Raw genomic sequence first — 20,366 nt, 5'->3', positions numbered from 1 at the left:
CAAGGAACCCAATGCTCCCCATACTATCACCAAGACTGTGTGGTTGGAATCTCTTAGGGGTGAAGTGCCGCTTCACAGCTGCCCAGAGTAGGTCCTTCATACAGCAGCCTAAAGCTACTTTTCTATTTACTAGCAACAGCTTTCTGCTCAGGACACAGAGCAAGCATGACAGTCATTTCAGGCCCCTTTTCAGTATCTTCTAGCAGAAGATGCTTTGTAGACGGGTAACTCAAAGAAGGAGCAGGGTAAGGGATGGAAGCCTTATGGATCAATGATGTCACTGACAATCCTACTTGGGAAGGGGAAAGTGGGGGGTGGGGGTGGGGAGGAAAAACTAAATATAAACTCCTAGAAATAGTATTAGGTTTAGATTTCAACTCATCTAATTGGGGGTTGGGGGTTGGGGTGTGGGGGGAGAACACGTTGGAAGATTCCTAACATCGCACTGTTTCCCCCGAGGTCTGGAATGTAGACTTTTCAGTGTGTATATTACCTACACGGGTTACTGTCATGGGGGAGACCAGATTATGCCTCTTTGAAATGTGGACAACTGTGATGGAAAAAACAAGGAAGGAAGTTGGGGCAGCCCCTTGCCCACCCTTTTAGCTTACAGCCAGGAGAAGGGAAGAAGAGTGCAGGGTCCCGGGCACCGGAGAAGCAGAGAAGTCTGGGTATCAAAGCTTACGAACTCCTTGCAACTAGCATTAATCTTCCCATGGATTCATCTTCCCAGTGTCCTGCCTCTGAAGGCCCAAGCTGTTGCCTGTTTGGTTTTGACATCTTACCACTCCTAAAAGTTACCACCCTTTATTGAGGATCCTTCAGAAGGTGGAGTCTTAAAGCTCTCTTCTCAGTAACCATCCACAATCATGTACTGGAGGTATTAATAAGCTCTCCTGGCTCCGTTATGTCTACCGCTGGCTCATTTTGTAGACCAAGAATCAAACCTTTGTAGGACAGGAAGTCTACTCTTCCCTACAGCTCCCTACAGTTCCAAGGCTTCCTTAGAACTGCTCGGTTGCTGATTTCATCAGCACAAGAGACGTTGCACTGGAAATGACGCCCCCAGAGGACAGATGTGGTGGGATCAGATGTGTATTGAGTCACCCACATCTTGTGCCTGCCACCCCAGGGCTAAGCTGACCACCTTTCTGAGGACCACTTGGGCATCGGCCTTTACTGGGAAGCACCCCAAGGCTTCTGGTAGGTACCGTTTCTTAGGCTTGTAAGTGGCTCCAGGACGCCCCTCTTGAAAGCAGCCACGGGATCCTGCACACAGGAGCGGAGGCTCAGCATGCTCTGCAGCTGGGGTTCCTTGATCAGAAGGTCTCTGTAGGCAGCCAGCTGGTGGGACCGGCATAGCAAAGCGGCAATGCTGTGCACAAACTCAGGTACCAGACACGTGTAAGTGTTGTCAGCCTGGCAGTAATGGTAGGCCACCACCTGTGGAGAGGCAGAGGCATCAGCACCAGCACCCTCCCACCTCTCCACAGCTCCTTGCATGAACTCAAACAGGAACCCAATGGATTCTTCCCGAGATAAGACACAGAGTGTGTGTCTATTCCCTAGAACTGTGTTACTGACTAGCTTAATTGATACATTCATTCTGTTCTTCACTGGTGTGATTTGCTAAGTTCTCAGCAGAGGACTAGTTGCAGGCACAAATCCACCTTGACTAACACAAAATTCAGGATGACTGTATTCTGTATTGAATGTAGATTAGTAAAAGTCACTTATAAAACTTAATGCCGGCCTGGCGAGATGGCTCAGCGGGTAAGAGCACTGACTGCTCTTCCGAGGGTCCTGAGTTCAAATCCCAGCAACCACATGTGGCTCACAACCATCTGTAATGAGATCTGACGGCCTCTTCAGGTGTGTCTGAAGACAGCTACAGTGTACTTATGTATAATAATAAATAAATCTTTGGGCCGGAGTGAGCAGGCTGACCAGAGTGAGCAGAGGTCCTAAAAATTCAATTCTGTACAGCTACAGTGTACTCATATACATAAAATAAATAAATACATCTTAAAAAATAAAAATAAAACCTAATGCCTAGCCTAGCTTAGAGCGCTTCCAAGCCAGCCATGTTCCCAATGCTGCCATCTGCCCTGAATTTCCGTTCTCAAGAACAGCAGCACCCTGAGGGAACCCTCTGCTTATCCAAAAAGCACAGGATCAAGTTGGCAGCCAGGAAGCCAAGCTGTAAAGTCGCAGCTGCCGCTTCCTCCTGGCAGAAATGGCTCTCACCTCCTCCCATCATCCACACTTCAAGGGATATTATAGAGACATTCAAAGGGATAGAGAAGCAATTACCAGATATGCACCTATTGCAGGGGCACGAGGGGAGGAAGGGAAGAGCTGCCAACAAGCAAGCTCCCTCCGTTAGACAGACTGGCAGTGGCAGTAGGTTGTTTGCTAGCTACCTCTCCCACCTCTGCCCCAGCAGTGCCAGTGACTCTTGTGCTTTACAGAAATAAATGAGGATGAAAGCAAGAACGTGATTGAGAAGTGAGGGAGGGGTTTGAAGGACAGCACGCTCAGGGAGGCACACTGGGCTTTCTAGAGGGGTCTGAGTCTCCACCGTTCAACCCAGCCAACTCTGCAGAAGCTGCAGTGACAGGCCACAGACCACTGGGGCTTCAGTGTGTCATGGAGACCATGGATGCAGGGTAAACCATATCAACATGACAATGCCGTCTGAGACCTTCCAAGAAATCCTAAGACTCTTAGCGAGAGTCAAGAGTATCTACATACGATGCAGCTTTTCTTAGGGCAGTGGTTCTCAGCCTTCCTAACGCTGTGGCCATTTCATACAGTTCCTCGTGTTGTGCTGACCCCCAACCATAAAATTATTTTCATTGCTATATCATAACTGTAATTCTGCTACTGTTTGGAGAGAGAGGTTTGCTGTGACCCAATGTCTTAGGCTAATTTAGAACTGGATTTTCTAGTGTAGATTAAATCTACCATTAGCCCTTAGAGAAATGCTCACTGCCCTTCAACTTCTACATAAACAGAGAAGAGCAGAAACCTGCACGAGGGCCCCCAAGCCCATGCCAATCATCGTAAGCTATCCGGTACCACATTGTCTTGCACATGTTTGACAAAAGCATCTTGGTAACCCAAAGCAGGCCACCAAATCCAACTGTAACCACAGGTAAAGTTCATTTAAATCACAGGGCACGCTATAGGACATAGGGTAAGAGACAGTAGGAGGGGGCTGGGCTGAGTGACAGCTCAGCAAGGCAAGACTGCTTTCATGCAGAAAGGTGGCCTATGAGGTGGCCAGTGTCGGACAGAGCAGGAGGAGAAGGAGTTCAGAAAACCCTTCATGATCATGCATTTAGAGATGTCAGTCAAGGTTCTTTTACAACCTCCCAAGAAAGCTCTGACAGAGATACGGAGGAAGCATAGGCCCACAGGCCCCAGTGAACAGGGTGTAGGCAGCCACGGTGGTTGGAGCCGGGATGAAGGCTTCTCTTATCTCCTGCTTACACAGCAGATGAAAGGGCATGCGCCTGTGCCCTCGCATGTGTGGTGAGCACAAGGTTTCTCCTGCTGCCTCAAGGAAGGAACCCTTTGAGCTCCGTTCAGATGGACATAAACCCTCTGCTGCTGACGTCAGGACTTATTCTCACTAAAGCCTTTTATTTGGAGTACGCAATCATACTTTATCAAGAGCTACACTACACTTCAGCACCAAGCAGTTGTTTCTGTTTTAAAAATCCCCCTTCAAACTCAGTTCTTCAATGCCACACATGCAAATCTCTATCTGGAGGACCCCGTGAATCAAGAGCAGGTTACCTTAGAAGCGAGGTATTTCACCGCATCCTCTCTCGGTCTCTGGCTGTCAGCAGGCCCAGGCCCAGCAGGTGTTCTGGTCACACTGAGAGCACTTGTAGAAGAACTTGGTGAAAGTAATGGAGTACCAGGAAGGTCCTGGGTGGGATCTGAGGCTGGAGAGAGAGCACCACAGACTGGACGTCAGCATGCGGTATAACATGTGGAGTATACGTCCCTATTAGTCCCAGACAAACCTGAATAGTGATGAAGTAGCATAACTCAAAATGCATACCACTCCCATCCTATCTCCTCCCCTGGTGAGTTACCTTCTTAGGTCACATCTCTTCTAGTTTTAAAAAAAAAATCTGCTGGGTAGTGGTGGCACACACTTTAATCCCAGTATTTGGGAGGCAGAGGCAGGCAAATCTCTGAGTTCGAGGGCAGCCTGTTCTGCAAAGTGGGTTCCAGGTTGGCCAGGGCAGAAAAACCCTGCCTCAAAAAAGCGAAAACAAAACAAAACAGAAATCTCATGTAACTCTCATGTTCTTGTTCAAATTTTAAGAATAGTTTCTTTGTCCTAGGTTCACAGCACCTGAAACAGTCAGGGAAGCCAGGCACGGCGAGGTACGCCTGGATCGCAGCACTTGGAGCAGGGGTGGAGGCAGAGGCAAGAGGATCTCAGGTTCAAAGGTAGCCTGGGATGCAGAGAGTCCTTGCTCACAGTGAGAACTCCAGTGTTTAGCTATTCTGTCTCTTTTAAATTAGTCTTTGTATTTTTGGTAAAGCCAGCAGAGAAGAAAAGGCTGTGGCAAACAGGATCTAAAAGAATTCTGCATGGGATAAAGGGAGGGAAACTAAGCACATGCACGTGTGCACACACGTGTGCACACACGTGTGCACACACGTGTGCACACACGTGTACACACACACACCCAAACACACAAAGAAAGGAAATACATTAAACTCTATCTGCCTTGTTTTTCCAGTAGTCAGACCACTTGGTTTTACGATCCAAATCTCCCCTGGTCACTTGATCAAAACACCCAGTAGTAACGTAGCCTTGCATGCAAACCCCCTTTGTGGAAAAAGGGAGACAAGGGTTCCCGTGTTAGAAGGATACAAGAAGGCTGCCATCAGCCCAGACCGTAGCTAATACACCCATAACAATGTGAGACCCTCTCTCTCCCTCTCCAATCAGAAAAAGTGCCAAAACAAAACATCCCACCATACTATGACTAGAAATATTCTGACAGCTCACTTAACCTATGAACTCAGACCCAATACAATAGCTAGAACAACTTACAGAAAACTGTTAATTCCTGTTTATTCAAACAGCAGTTCCCGCCATCCATCTTATATTAATGTAATAAGCCAGATAAATAGCAACCACGCACATACATTTGGGTGACAAACTGGGGCTGCTGGACGCAATCTGTCTCATGCGGCTTCCGTGACAGCTCAGTGCCACCAGCTTAGAAATGATGGCTGTCTTCCCAAATCCTACATTCCCCACGACCACTGCTCCTCTGTTTTCTGCCAGCTCTGTGTTCCTCAAGTTTTCCTCTATCTGGCGAAAGAGCCAATCTCTTCCCACAAACACAGAGTCAGTCGTGATGCTTGGCACTTCAAACAGCAAGGGCTTCAACAGGATCTCCTGTGGTTTGTAGGGAGCGAACCGTGCTTCAAAACAAACAAACAAACAAACAAACAAACAAACTACATTAGGGGAAGGTAGTATCATTTAGGATAAGAAGAAACACAGGTCTAACTTGATTCTATACATTTGTCTATAATACTTTATTCATTGTTTTTTTGTTCCCCCAGGTATCCTGTTACAGTGACTCCCAGTCCTTTCACACTTTCAAGTTATTTTCAAACACACAGAGAAAGCAAAGCAAAAGCCCCAATCATGTCTGGCTCATTTATCTAAAAGCACATGGAAGACTGGTTTCTTCTGCTCCTGCTCAGATGAAATCCAAACACAGACTCCCAGATTTGGGGGTACAGCCCTATCCGAATGCAAGGGTGCCTTGCCCACATGATACAGGTAGGGCCTGTGACCACACAGCAGGGCGTGACACACGGCACTAGGATATAGCTGATATGGTCTAAGGGGCTAAAAACAAAACAAAAATGCTTTGTGAGTGGCAACTACCCTGTCACAGAATTATTCCTCCATTTCGGAAGTTTTAATTTGATTACATGCTTTAAGCAAGAAGCCCCGAGTTCTCAGAGCTGGCTCCCAGCAGACCCCCCAGATCCCATTGTTTTTAAAGAACAGCACAAACACACTTCACATCATGCTTGCAGCACAGCTTGGATGCTGGCTACTGGACTTTCATGGTTCAGTTTCAGGGTCAGCTCATCAACGTGACACGGGATGCCAGAATAAGTACCTTTAACTTCCGGTGCCCTACCTCCAGCCGTATTGTGCCAGGGCAATCTAATTGATGTCCGAAGAGGAGCATTTCTCTGTCCGTCCAAATAACTCAAGTCTTCCAATTTGGTAGAACTTGTCGCTGCAATATGAAAGCAAAACTGGGTTTATGTCCACACCTAAAACTACTGTGAGTTATAAATGACTAAATTACTAAGCAGCTCAGCTCCACGTTCAACAAAATTTACCTCAGGATAATTATTTTCACCAGCTCATGTTTCCGGCGGGACTGTTAACTTGAAAAATGGGAACAATTAAGACTACTCATTCTTAATGTTACGCTGATCTAGTTGCCAGGATTCACCATTATTCCTGGAAAGAAACTGACTTCACTATAATTTCTTTTTAATGGAAAAAAAAAAAAAAACTAAACCAAAACAAAACAAAAAAACCTTTGACAACCAGTGTCTTGCAACAGACCAGAACCTACCACTAATACACGGATGACATCAAGCCATTCTTCTCTACAGCTCTGGGAAGCTCTGTGCTCTTTGGAACTCCAGCCTTTCTAATTAAATAAGGAGGAACCTGCATGTACAATTCCACAGCACTTAGAACATTAAAGGCTAGCTCTTGCTATATGTTGTTCAAATATATATAAAATGTGTGTGTGTATGAAGCCAGGCATGATGGTGCACATCTTTAATCCTAGCACTTGGAAGATAGAGGCAGGTGGATCACCATGAATTCCTGGCCAGTCTGGTCTACATAGAGAGTTTCAGGCTAGGAAAGGCTAGAAAAGACCTTGTCTCAAAAACAAAACAAACAAAAACAAAAAGAACCCAAAATATATGTATATATAATAATATATATTGATTATCATTAATTATAAAATATATCATGCCATACATTACCACACATTATATGTAATATTATCTATGATATTTATTTATTTATTTATTTATTTATTTTAATACGCATTATCATGTTTACTTCTGACCAAGGCAGTAAGGGTCACAGCATACAGGTATCTATTAAATAGTATTGGGGCCATTAAGCACAAGTAGAAATTCCAGGAGAAGTTACATTCCAAAGGTTTTTGAAGTCCCTAGGAAAACCAGGATACAAGGTCCAGGAGTCAAACTGGGCTATGAGACTCTGAAAACTCTCAGGCTGTTAGCAGCAACGAGCTCCCCAGAGCAGCATCTATCCTGAACCCTTTGTGCCCCCTTCACCTTCCTGTTCACCCTCTGGTTGTCCACAACACTCTTCATTCTTTATTCCACAAGCACCAAAGGTTGAGGAGAGCCTGGGGCCTGACCAGTCCCCTCTTGAATATCATCCAAAAACAGCCAAGCAAGTGTTCTACCAACTGTCCTTCCCAGGCATCAAGCAACTGTTTCTGCATCTTACTGGTGCATATCCACTGTCTAATTACATCCTGTGCAGGCTTAAGTAAGTGTTCTGCTCTTCTGCTCATGGTCAGAGACTATGTACAGCTCCCGCATTTGGAAGATTCAGCCAAGCTGGCATGCAGTATATGCCTGTGACCCTAGCGCTTAGGTGATAGAGATGGGTGGATGGGGAGTTTAAGCAAGGATAGGATACCTACACGGTATGACATTAGCCTGGACTACAAGAGGCTCTGCCTCAAGGAAATATAATCAAGAGAATAAAGGGAGTAATTTCCTCAGGCAGGATTTTCAGACTGGCAGGTTAATCCAGTGGTGGGCTCAAGCATCTCTAAAGATCACACACAGAGGGAAACTTCCTGCAGCGACTACAGGCTACCCCCAGCCCGCCAGGCTCCAGACAGAAACACAACTAGAAACCCAATCCTAGGTTCATGCCTGAGGCCTAGGATCCCAGCTCCTTTGGGGCTCAAGCAGAGGCGCCTTCACAGCCATGGCCCACAGCTCACTTCAGAGCCAGGGCTTTGCTTCTAAGGAATACAAAGACGCACTGAGTTTCAAAAGGCTTCTGTTTCCCCTCTCCCTGGTCCCTTAGAGCATGACATTCACTTTGTAATTTTGTGACAACTGAAAAGACTAAAAAAAAAGAAAAAATACAATAAAAGACTATAAAAGATTGAAATCAAAGCACTGTTGAGGTTAGGGAGAGCGTGTGTGTGTGTGTGTGTGTGTGTGTGTGTGTGTGTGACATGGATGTAGGAGATGGGGACACATCAAGTGTCTCTATTTTCAGATTTCTAGCCACCAGTGTCTGTACCAAAGTCCTCGGCAGGGCAGACTGATCAACGCCCCTGCACTTGGCTGATTCTACACTTCGACCATAGCCAAGAGCTGGCATGGGGCACATTCTTGAATTGCAGCACTTAGGCGGCTGAGGCAAGGGGTAGTGAAATACTGTTAGACTGAGCCTACCAGGTGAGACTTTTTCAAACGATAAACAAACACGATTATGCTGAGCCCAAAGCTTCAGTATGGCAGGAAGCACCAGCTGTAGTGAGCTCTACTTCTAAGGGCACGTTTGAAGTCGCCAGGACACCTGAGATGAGGAACAAGCTCAGCCACAAGCCCAGGCACCCCCCTCCAAGTGATGAAGCCATTCTGCACCCTTCCACAGAGAGTCAGGCTCACGTCAGTCTACACAGTAAACATCTAAAATGCTAAAAACCATTCTGGGCCAAGAAATCAGAGGTTAAATGATCTCACACTATAGAACACCCGCCGCTACCATCTCTGTGACTAGGCCATGTGCATAGGCACACGAGAGCCCGTGTGTGCACACCCGGTGCTTTACGGCTTCCTGAGGAGCTCATTTCAACGTGTGCCATAGGAAACTGCTTAAGGGAGTATTCTCCTAAGCTAGGTATAGAGCGGTGTGTGCTGATGCCCTAACCTGTGGGTCAACTACCAATGAACGGTATTTGCCCGTAAGTCCTGGGCAATCACCATTTAGTATTTCAAGAAAACTGGAACTCAGTTGGTTATTGTGTTTGTTGGTTTTCTGGAGAATTCCACACAGTGGTCTCTGATCCATTCAGAAATTGTTTCAAAAGATTAGACAAGTAGTCAAAAAAAGAAAAACCTCATGAGCTGGAGAGATGGCTCAGTGGTGAAGAACGCTGGCTGCTCTTCCAAAGATCCAGGTTCAATTCCCAGCACCCACATAGCAGCTCACAACTGTCCATAGCTCCAGTTCCAAGAGATCTCAAAGCCCTTTATGGTCTCCACGGACACTAGGCACACACACATGGCACACAGAACTACATGCAGGCAAAATACCAAAACACACACACACACACATCATTTTCAATATAGTAAAACTTAATGACCAACTTCTAGACTAGCCAAGATACAATTTTAAATGCTTTGAGGCTTAATTTTTAGCGAAGAAAAAAATGTCCATCTTATTCCTTTTGATGTAATAGACAACACTGCAGATGAATCCACCTTCTGAAAAACACCTTCCCAATCACTAATCCTAGTCAACTGAGTTTTAGTCTTTGATTTAAAAATAAATAAATAAATAAATAAATAAATAAATAAATAAAGACAACTCCTTGTTCACTACACTTCTCTTCAGGAGGCTGAGTAACAGGAATGGCTGGTGATCTTAGAGACTACCTCTGTCCCTTCACCACAGGTCCCATGTGGACAGCTATCACAGAGGCCTGGTATCAGCTCTCACTCTTTAACCCTTGGGCCAGGTTTCCTACCAAGCTGTGCTCTGTGTTTACATGAATGATAGCATGCAGGTACTTTCACAAGATCTTACTACATGGCCCATCACATTTGATTTCAATACTGATGCTGAGTGTTCCCTGTCTGCAGCCTGCCTCGTACCTGCTGGATAAGCAATGCTGAGTCCAGTTCACACAGCTGCACAGGATTCTTTTCTACAACCTTGACACATGGTGCCATTCCCTCGGCTGAGGTTCAGTTTGGGTGGCAGGAAGGTGAGCAGTGAAGACTCTACCAGACTCTTCACTGGTTAACAGAAGCACAAGGTAGGACGGCTACCTATGTCTGCATCTGGTTTGCAGCACAGTTCAAGAGCAAAGCCATTAGGCCACAGAGTCTGCTCCAACCCAGAGGTAAATCCCACTGCTGTAAGGAGACCTGGCTCAAGGGCACACAGGTGATAACAGGTGAGTACAGCAGAAACCAGTCAGCTCTGCTCCTTCATCCAAGCAGCCTCTGAAAACATCAGCTCACCGCCTCTGTCCCTTTGCACAGCCAGAGACAACACAAAGAGCTTCTAGAGGGGACACTTCACCCCCAACTGAGTACTGTCAACACGCTTAAAAAGTAAGTTTCCTAATTTTAAAAACGATTGGTTACCTTACAAGTCATCATAACTAGGTAACTACAGTCTACAACGTCTTGAGTACCACGCATTATGTTCCAAGCCAGTGAGGGGGGTGGAAGAGTGGGGGTGGGGCTGCGGGGGTGGAGGTAGAGGAGCTTTTGGGAGAATCATCAATCTGTATGTATAATGCTCTCCTCGATTCCTCCCTGCCAGACCGGCCACAAGGCCACTTTGCTTCCTTTGAAAGTGAATTAGAGTTGTACCTCACAACTTTTCCATTAAGGCCATTTATTTACCAGCTGCTTCAGAGCTCCAGCAAAAAAAAAAAAAAAAAAAAAAACCAAACCAGCCAGCAACAGGCAGAATGACCTAGCACATACTGAAGGAGCAGCATAAATTACAGAAAGATCTTTTGGATGGACAGAGTCAGCACGGTAGTGAGAGGGCCATTTTTAAGCACTAGGCTGGCGACAGAGAATTACCTGAATGAGGACCTCCTCAGAATTCAGCCGGAGAGCAGGAGTATAGAAAGGAAGGACCTTCAAGATGCACAAGAGTGGGGCTGCTCCCGCCACCCTCCACGGGCCCGCCCAACTCTCAGCCCATGCTTGTGTGTGTGTGTGTGTGTGTGTGTGTGTGTGTGTGTCTCTGTCTGTCTGTCTGTCTAGCTGCCGCAGCTTGCTCTCGCTCCCACTACCACACATGCTTTCCCAATGATAGCTGAATTTTACAGAAATATTTGACCTCCCAGCTGTGACGGGCTTCCACTACACAAAATAAAGTTTTACAATTGAATCAGAAATCCTTTGATCTCGTTATCAGCTTCACCTTAAAAAACGCCCACTATGTCAAGAGATATTAAGAAGCCGTAATTCACACATGCTTAAGGGAAACAGGAAGGGCAGCGTCACTGAACTTCTCCCCGCCTCGTCTACAAAGAGTCAACATTACCAATCACAGATTTAAAGCAATACAGAGTAAAAGGACCACTAACAGCCCGTGTGAGCTTACAGTGAGTGCACTGAGGCCTATGGGAGAAGATCACACGCCTGGCTTGGGTCTGGATTAAGTAAACGGAACCGGGACCTGAGGCTTGGGGAGAGGCATGGCCTTACCTGCAACTGAATTGGGCCGTGGCATTATGAGCGAGCCGGAGCTCTGAGGATAGGGCACCGGACCATCTCCAGCTGAGGGTTCCGCCTTGGGCAGCACGCTCTCCGAGGACCCAGTAGTCTCCTCTTCTGCCACTGGGGAACAGTTATCTGCCCTTCGGTCATGAAGCACTCCCTTCTGAACCCCTAACCTTAGGCTTCCGTCTCTGTTCCATTCCAGACTGGAGCCACTCCGGTCATCATTTTCCGATGAACTTGTGATTGTGGCTGAAATGAGAGATCGAAATACTTTGAAAATACTTTGAAGGAGTCTAGGCACAGCTGGGACTGCTGAGAGTTTTACACACACACACACACACACACACACACACACACACACACACCCCTCCCCAGCACCAATGGAAAGTTTTCTGGTCTACAGAGATTTTTATCAAAGTATATTTCATACAATGTATTTTGGTAAATTAAAAGAATGTTGCTTATCAGGGGAAATAAACTGCTAAATCACTTCTATGGGAAAGGAAAAAAACTGATAGGAAGATAATGAAAAAGCTGTCAAAATATCTGAGATTTAACAGTGAATCTATGTAATTTGGAGATAATGAATATTCCCTTTAACCACCAAGATGAATTGCTCATATCTCATTAAATTCCTCTGAATCTTTAAATACCCAATCCCACCAAACACTTGCTGGGGAAAGACACTGGTAACACAAGAGCTACAGCAGAAAAGATGCAGGATATGGAAACAAAGATGCAATTTAAAGTCCAGAGAATCTGATCCCTGAAACTAACAGCTGTAAGGCAGGTTCAGCAAGGTGCACAGAGATCAACTTGCCTCGTTTCATAACACGCAGATGGAAAACTTGGTGTGACCAGTTTGGGGTAAGGACCAGTACGGGAAGGTCTGCTCTGGTTTTAGAATTAAATTTTAACTTCTATGAAAGCAAACCAGAGCTGGGAATAGGGGTGGAGAAAACAGTGGAGGGGGAAAAAAAACCAACCCCAAACCATCTAGGCAAAAGCACTGAGCAGATGGGAAAGTGAAGCCCAGAACTCACCCTCCACAGCAGCTACAGGGAGATGCTCCTGATTTCCAGACTGTCTGAGCAGTACTCAATGCCCTGTAACCACAGGTCACCCCGGCCACTCGTACGGCCCCAACTGTTGACCTAATGCTGGTTTGTGTCCTTGAGGATAGGAACCAAGCCCAATGCCCTGCTTGGATCCCAGCAGACCAGGCCTCTGAGTGGGATCCTGGCAAATGGGAGAGAGCTGGTCAGAGTGCACTCAGATCCAGCTGCCTGGAGCTTTATCCACACACTATGAAGAGCACACTGTATTAGCAACTGGTAATTAAGCTTGGAGAGAGTCTCTCATATCTAGGACCAAAAGGACTGAATGGCTTACGCTTTGAAATGATTTTGAAGGTTTAGCAGACAAATGATTTCCTTGCTGAGGCCGTAGGACACCTTGCCACAATTCTATGGCTGCCCTTGCTGCTGCAGCCTGGACACACTGTTCTCTGGTTTCTTTCTCTATATAAGCCCTTTCAACATGTGGGAACCTTTATAGTGTTGAACCTCAAGTTGACCTTCTCCATTTCTAGACAGTGCAGTGGGGGGTGGGGAGGGAGCATGGTAAGTACTCAGTTAATATTTGCTGAATGAATGAATGAATGAATGAATGAATGAACAAGTGAATGAGCAATTAATATTTCAATTCCACCTGTAGCAGACACTATACCCCACTGACCCCACGGTTACCTGCTCAGGACCACGGCCCCGTGCCTATCCAAAAAAGAAAGCCGGTATGAGTGGGGTCTGATTCAACTTGTGGGAAACCAAGATTTTAACTCCAACATTCCTGCCTGTGCTAGCAGCACCACTCCAAGCCTCCATCTTTCTGGAACTGAGCCAGCCTTCACTGCGTTTGGAAAGGGACCGTTTACATGGAAGTAGAGCAAGCGTGGTGACTCTTCCCATTGTGGGAATGCTGTCTTGGATTAGCAGCAGCAGCTGACACTCACTGGAGGTCTGCTCTACGCCAGAGGCTGCAAGTGCCTTACAGGAATGGTTTAACTTATTAATGAGTTTATTGTTTATTTATGGGGATTCATTATTAATAGTAACTCTGTTAATAAGTTAAAAGCATAAAAATACAATCAGTCCCATAAAACAAATTGTTTTAAATCCAGTATTTGGAATTCTGAATGCTTCTCCTGAGCCATCGGGTTATGAGTTAAGTTTTCAAGGCTGCTCCAACATCTAAATGATGGCGAGATAAAAGGGGAATGGAATGTCCAGACGGGAGGGTGCGGTAGGGGGTTTGTGGGGGTGGGGTGGTAGCTTGGCTTCCCTGTCTTGGCTATTTTATTGGCATCACCTGGCCTTAAGAAAAAGTGTCCCTCATGGTGATATCCCTCTGTACCATGTGCTCTTAAATAAATACCTCAGTTCTAACTAATATCCTAAGAGGAGGACAAGGGACCCAGATTATCCCACTTCTTGTTACAAGCGACAGCACAGCAGACTTGCAGCCTCAGGGTCCTAAGAAGCAGCTGGGGACAGCCGGAAGAGCCTGGCCTGGGCTCCTTGGTGGCAGGACAGGCTGAAGGCTTAATTCTCAGAGAGGGACAGACAAGGTTTTATCCATGGTGTCCAGGATGTGATAGGTGATAGGTGGGAACCCTCAAGTCTTGGTGATGACAGAAAGAAAAGTGGATGATAGAAGTTAGCCCTAAGCCACTGGAATTCTCCACTGGAGTGTAGCCATTTCTATATCCAGGACCCTGTGTACTCTACTGCAGAGCTACGCCCTTAGCCCTGAGCTAGCCACTTGGAAGGGAGGCTAGAAAAGGTTGGGACTCATTGTCATTAGAGTGTGTATCCAGAGACTCTTGAAGCCCAGTGGGATTGCCATATTGCCCAAACCGCAGGCAGTGGACTGCTGGCTCAGCTCAGCTATCACTAAGGCCCCGAAGCAAACCAGTGGGGCAGGGAAAGGCCAGTGATTCCATTTTCCTTGCACTCAAGAAGCACAGGTCCTGTCTTCTAGAGAGAGAGAAATCTGGCTCTCATAATAAATAGTATACTGCTGCAAAAGATTCCAGGCTAACAACAGCATAAACTCCTTTGTAGGTTATTAGTATAAACATTCTTTGAAGAATATGTGTGCATACACAGCCACACACACCTAGAGCAATATTAAATATGAAAACACCCCCTCCCCTAAAGCATAGTTTGGAGAGATGGCTCAGTAGTTAAGAGCATTGGCTGTTCTTCCTGAGGCCCTGAGGTAAGTGCCCCTGCCAGCACCCCTATCAAGCAGCTTACAACTGCCTGGAATTCCCACGTTCTAAGGATCTGAAGTCTTCTGGCCTCTGTGGATACTGTCATATCTGTGACATGTACACAGATATATACAAAGTCAAAATAAAAACAAAATGTTAAAGTTATTTCTAAATATGGTTTAACATCTCCCCTCTCCCCCAAAAGATAATCTGAAATCATCTAAGCACTCACAATTCTACCATTTCTACCCGGCAGCTGGCAGAGATGCCAGCCTTTGTTGACAAATGCCTGTCTTCATCACTCACCTAGTCTGAGCCACTCTTCCACCACGGACATAAGGCACATGAGCCCACGTTCCATCAAGCTGTCTGGTTAGATTGTGCCCCACAATGTGGTAAACAGAGTTTGACCTGATGGACACTTTTCTCTTACTGTACACACTTGGAGAAGTTGTCAATCTTCCTGTGTACCTGCTCATTCACACATTCTAAACACCTTCCTGAGATTCGAAGGCACACACAGAAAGAGGATCCTCATGGCATCTGGGAAGAGGTGCCCAGGCCAGGAGCCCACCCCACTCTACAGAGGCAGGGACAGACCTGGAGAGAGCTAGTGGCATATCCAACAGCAGCTCCCTTCTCTGTGCAAGCAATGCATTGGCAAGACCTCCCTGGCTTGCCCAAGCTCAGGATGTAGGAGCGGCTGTGGCTACGGGAGGGTTTGCTGTCATCAGGTCATCCACTCAGTCACCAAATAATGTAGTGAGTAAGGGTAGACAGTAACTGCTCCCTCCTTGGCTTTTCCTCTACCATCTTTGCCTTATCTCAGCTTCTATGTTGGAGGTACACTTAAAATGAAATAAGAGAAAACAAACAAAACCCCAAAAAACCCAGTGTAGGTTCAGAGCCAAGTATCTCACTAGGACCTAATCACACTGTAGGTTTGAAAGAGCATTAAGCAAGCTAGGCAGATTACAACTCGAATTCATGCCTAGTGCACTGACCAAGTTTCAGCTGCACATAGCAGCAGGGTCTTACTTGAGCTAGAGAGGAAGGATAGGTGCAGAGAAAGGGTATATATACACAGTGTGCACACACACCTAGAACAGTATCTTAAACACAAATGCTTTGAGATCCAACCTGGGCTCTCCACCCTTTGAGAACTGGAACTGTAGATTCTCCAGGCACATGGCACAGGGGATTCATGTCCATCTTACAGACATAAACTCATGCAACCGTGTTTCCCTTTCCCACTGGGGACTTAACATCACTTTCTGACCACTCCTAGGAGAGCAAGTATAACTGCATGATCCTGACTTCCATCGTCTCTCTGGGCTCATCTCCTTTGCCTGACTCGTACCCTCAAAGAAAACTCCAGGTTCACTCTACATCTATGAATGAGCACTGTTTATCCCCCCAGGAGCAAAAATTGAGTAATGAGTATTCTGAAGAAATAATATGCCTACTACGGTGGTTGACACACCTGGCATAACAGGGCTTCCTTACTTACGGTGTACCCGGCTCTGGCCTAAGCCCTTACCATACCATCCTCACTGACAGGAAAGTCCCACAGCTCCTGAAGTGTCACATGCCTCAGAATGCTGTTCTGATCCTGCCACACGAGTCCCAGAATGTACCCTGATACATTGATAAAATATGAACATATACTGCTCTAGTTTATTTACTATGAAGCACATACTCCCAAAATATACATTATAAATAAAGGAAAACAGAAATTACAATTTTCTTCGAGCACTGAATAGGCTGTCAGTCATTCTCCACGTTCACAGTCTGAGCTACAGAGAACCACGCCCTTCCCTGGGGTTGGAAACATTTCAATAGGAGGTCGTGGTTAAAGTGCCTCTTAAATTATTAGCACAACAGCTCTTTCCCCTTCCCAGACAACTGAAGACAAACAAAGTAGCATTGAAACACCTGTTCAATGGATGCTGGGAAGAGCTTCAAAGTTAAAACCTAGAGCAATGGATTAAAAGTCAAAGAGGAAAGGAAAATAACGGCTGCTTCCGGAAGTGGAAGAAGGAAAGAAATAGGCTAAAAGGGGACATCCAGCCTTTTTAGTGCCTTCCTTGCCCCGACCAAAGGAAGGTCCTCTGACCACTTCTGAGGTTACACTTCAACGCAGCAAAGGAACTCTGAGGCTGAGAGTCAAGGCAACACCGTAGCACTTCTCTAGGTCCCCGGACAGACAAAAGGTCTCAGTCCTCTCCATTGAAACCACACCTCATGCCAACAGTTGCTCAGGATAGATTCCCAGAGTACACCGGCAAAGACCGCATAGCTCAATTCTTCGTGACATCATCTTTCCGGCCAGGTATGCTGGACTGTACATCTCTCGAATCCCCAACCCCAGGCCAACCCCTCTACACACTAGCACAGACCACACACAATAGTTCCTGGCTCACCTGCTCCCAGCTCCTAGTATCTATTAGCTCAGCAAGGAGAAGGTTCCCTGGGAAGAATGCAAGCTAGCCCTCCTGCCAGAGGGAATGCCCAGACGGGGCCCTGGAAACCCTCAGCTCCAGGGACTATCTGGCTTCTCCTCTTGCACAGCCCCAGAATGAGAGCCTGGCACTTCTGGCTAGCCCTGCCCTTTGGGTGTTGTGCTGGGAACCCTGTGCACTGGATTGTGACAGCCAGGTCTCTGTACCAGATCTCCAGCTCTGTACTCACCCGCAATTGCGCAAGGTATGCTTTGCCACAACACGCAGCGAGGCCGGCGACCCAGCTGCCGTTCTCAGGTACATTCATCAGGCCTTTCAATTGTGGAAATACCTGAAGGAATGGCTGCAGGCAGGGCCGTGTGGGAGGGAGGCGACTGGACCCGCCTCTCCCAACGAGAACACTGCCACAATTGGATCTGGCGTGGTAATGAAAGTCTCTGGGAAAAGTCTGAAGGCCTGGATGTGAGTTTTTCTACAAGTTATACAGTGCTTTGGTAATGCTCTGAAAATCTATACATGGACCGCATCCACAATGGAGCTTTTGGCACACTCAAGCGATGCCCCAGAGCTCCAGGCTCCTTGGAAAAGGGCTCTCAGCAAACAGTGGTTGGCATTATTATGCACCTAGAGCAAGTACCTTCCATGGGAGAGGTCCACTTAAGCCAGTGTCAGGACGAATGATTTCATAGTCCCATAAGGAGACAATTTTGAAAACAGATACTGTGCCTTACTTTTTATTGTCTCAATACTGAACAAGTGTGTCCTGGCACACAGCAGGTACCCATACATGCTTGCCTGTTCCAATAGAACAGCCTTTAAAACCCAAACACCCACAGTGGCTGCAGTTGGTGCAGATGCTGCTGGCTGGGACCACCAAGGCTTTCTCCCCATGTTTACTATGTTACCAGATCATAAATGTAAAGAGAAACTCCCCTTCTTTACCCAAGAGATTTTAGAAGGCTTCTATAATTAAGGATGATTTTTAAATTGCAGGCAATGTAGCAAAATGACTATTAACCCAGATTTGAAACGTTCTAAATAGTTATTACCCAATCAATTTCAAAGCATTCTAATTTGGGAGGGGAGATGGCGATACAGGTGGCAGCAGGGCAGCAGAAGTATAAAATCAAAAGGGTGGGACTTATGATTCTAAAATGAAAAGAAAGTACAATTAAATTACCACATCTGATCACCTTCCTAGGAGACACAAAGTCACAGAAACGAACAGACTTAGGGCCACCTCCAGAACCACTTTCATTTCATAAGTCGGGAGGGGGCACAGAGAGTCAACAGAAGATAAGAAGATGGCTTATGTTCTAAGCAACTGGTCATGGAAGCCAATGTTAGCACATCCTACCGAGCGGCAGCAAGGGATGGCCTGAGGGCCCCACAGCTTAGTAGGAACCATTCGTGCAAGAGAAATGTTTCCATGAAGGTGTTCCCATCAAAGCTTATATTTGCTTCCCATCTCTAAATGAGTGAGGGAAGGGGGGCAAATATCAGCACCCCAGGAAGGCAAAGGAAGAAAAACAGACAAAGAGCTGAGATTGGCATTCACCACCTGCAACTGCACGGACTGGGGGGAGTCAGGCAGCAGACCCTGTGGTCCAGACGAGAAATGGGGTGGGGGTGGGGATATGTGGCAGGGGGGGGGGACGGGTGCACGGAGCTGACACATCATCTGGGAGAGATTCAGAGTTGGGGGGCAGGGCCATGGCACAGAGCCCTCCAGTCTTCCTGGAGTTTCCCCAACACCATCTCTCAAAAGCAACAGGTGCAGGATGCTGCAAGTGAGAACCTGGGCAGGTTGAAGTAAGCAGTGAAGAAGGCAATGGAAGGGAAGAGGCTTTGAACAGCCCCACCCTTAGCCAGAGTGGCTAATGGTTAACTTGAAACCCTTCTGCTTGGGATATCTATTGTTAATAAAGAGGAAGAATCTTTACACACTGTGGTGGTATGGTTTTGTTTGTTTGTTTGTTTGTTTGTTAAGTCTTGGGGCAAGTGAGACAGCTTGCTTGCTACACAAACTTGGCAGCCTAAAAATGATTCCTGCCACCCCATAATGGCAGAAACAGGAAACTGACTCTGCTGGATTGTCTTCTGACTGTCACATGAACAGTATAGCATATATATCCACAGGCACATCATACATATACACACATGCACACACAGACACAGGCAATGCATGCATGCATGCATACACACACACACACACATACACGTATGTATATATTTATGTTGGGAATTGGTTCTAATGCTTTGTCTTAATTTGGCCCCCAAAAGCCTTGCTTCCAGATGCTGAGGGTCCCGCCCCTAGCTGGCTTCAATTGGTAATAATGAATTGCAGAACAGCCAATGGCTGGGCAGGGAGATGGAGGCGGGACTTTTAGATTTTGCAGGCAAGGGACTGAGGGAGAGAGGGGAAGGAGAAGAGAATTGCCATGACAGGGGAGCAGAGGAAACTGACTTAAAGCCTGCCAACATGTAAGATGCCAGGAAAGTGGCCCTGGGGCCATCCCCCTGATTGGGTCTGGGGTAGCAGACATGAAATATAGATTTTAAAAGATGTTAACTCAAGATTACTGGAGGGGAGGTACATGTTAGGCATTGGGGGGGGGGGGCGGCGCACGTTTAGAAGTGTCCACTGAGCTGGTCATGGCATGTCAAAATAAGAGTGGGTGCAGAGCTAAAGCAGAGAAGCGAATTCACAGCTATGTATTTATATGAATCAAATTCTGGTAGAAAGGCCAGGATTAATTTGTATTTCTTCTCCTCAATGAGTCTACCCTGTCTTCCTCAGTGAAAAACATCTCTTGTCTTGAAATAAGTATACACATTTAAATATTTATCATCATCTGGACATAAAAATTGAACAGATATAATTCAGAAGATGCCTTAAAACACAGTATTTCTGAAAAATTTCTGAATACAGATTAGTATATACATATATATACACACACACATATATATATAAATAATCTACTACTATATAGAATATATATATTCTATAGAGTAATGGATTTTTTATTCATTTTTATTTTATTAGTAAATAGATTTTAGATATA

General features: G+C 46.2%; 1 protein-coding gene across 4 annotated transcripts in view; it reads right to left on the bottom strand.

Moving 5' to 3' along the window:
• Tanc1 (tetratricopeptide repeat, ankyrin repeat and coiled-coil containing 1) overlaps positions 1–20,366 on the bottom strand; it is a 236,819-nt gene that overhangs the window by 48,739 nt on the left and 167,714 nt on the right. For 2 of the 4 annotated variants that reach the window (XM_021177906.1, XM_029469399.1), the window contains 5 exons: positions 11,551–11,814; positions 6,180–6,302; positions 5,182–5,463; positions 3,805–3,956; positions 1,212–1,443 (listed from right to left, as the gene is read on the bottom strand). In XM_021177906.1, the coding sequence (XP_021033565.1) occupies positions 1,212–1,443; positions 3,805–3,956; positions 5,182–5,463; positions 6,180–6,302; positions 11,551–11,814 (1,053 nt within the window). The remainder of the gene's footprint in view (positions 1–1,211; positions 1,444–3,804; positions 3,957–5,181; positions 5,464–6,179; positions 6,303–11,550; positions 11,815–20,366) is intronic. The other 2 variants (XM_029469408.1, XM_021177913.2) reach the window with 1 other exon arrangement.

The sequence above is a fragment of the Mus caroli genome, chromosome 2, assembly GCF_900094665.2.
Source record: "Mus caroli chromosome 2, CAROLI_EIJ_v1.1, whole genome shotgun sequence".
In the NCBI taxonomy this organism is placed as follows: domain Eukaryota; kingdom Metazoa; phylum Chordata; class Mammalia; order Rodentia; family Muridae; genus Mus; species Mus caroli.
Note: the sequence above shows the minus strand (reverse complement) of the source record. Positions and strands in the feature narration are given on the sequence as shown.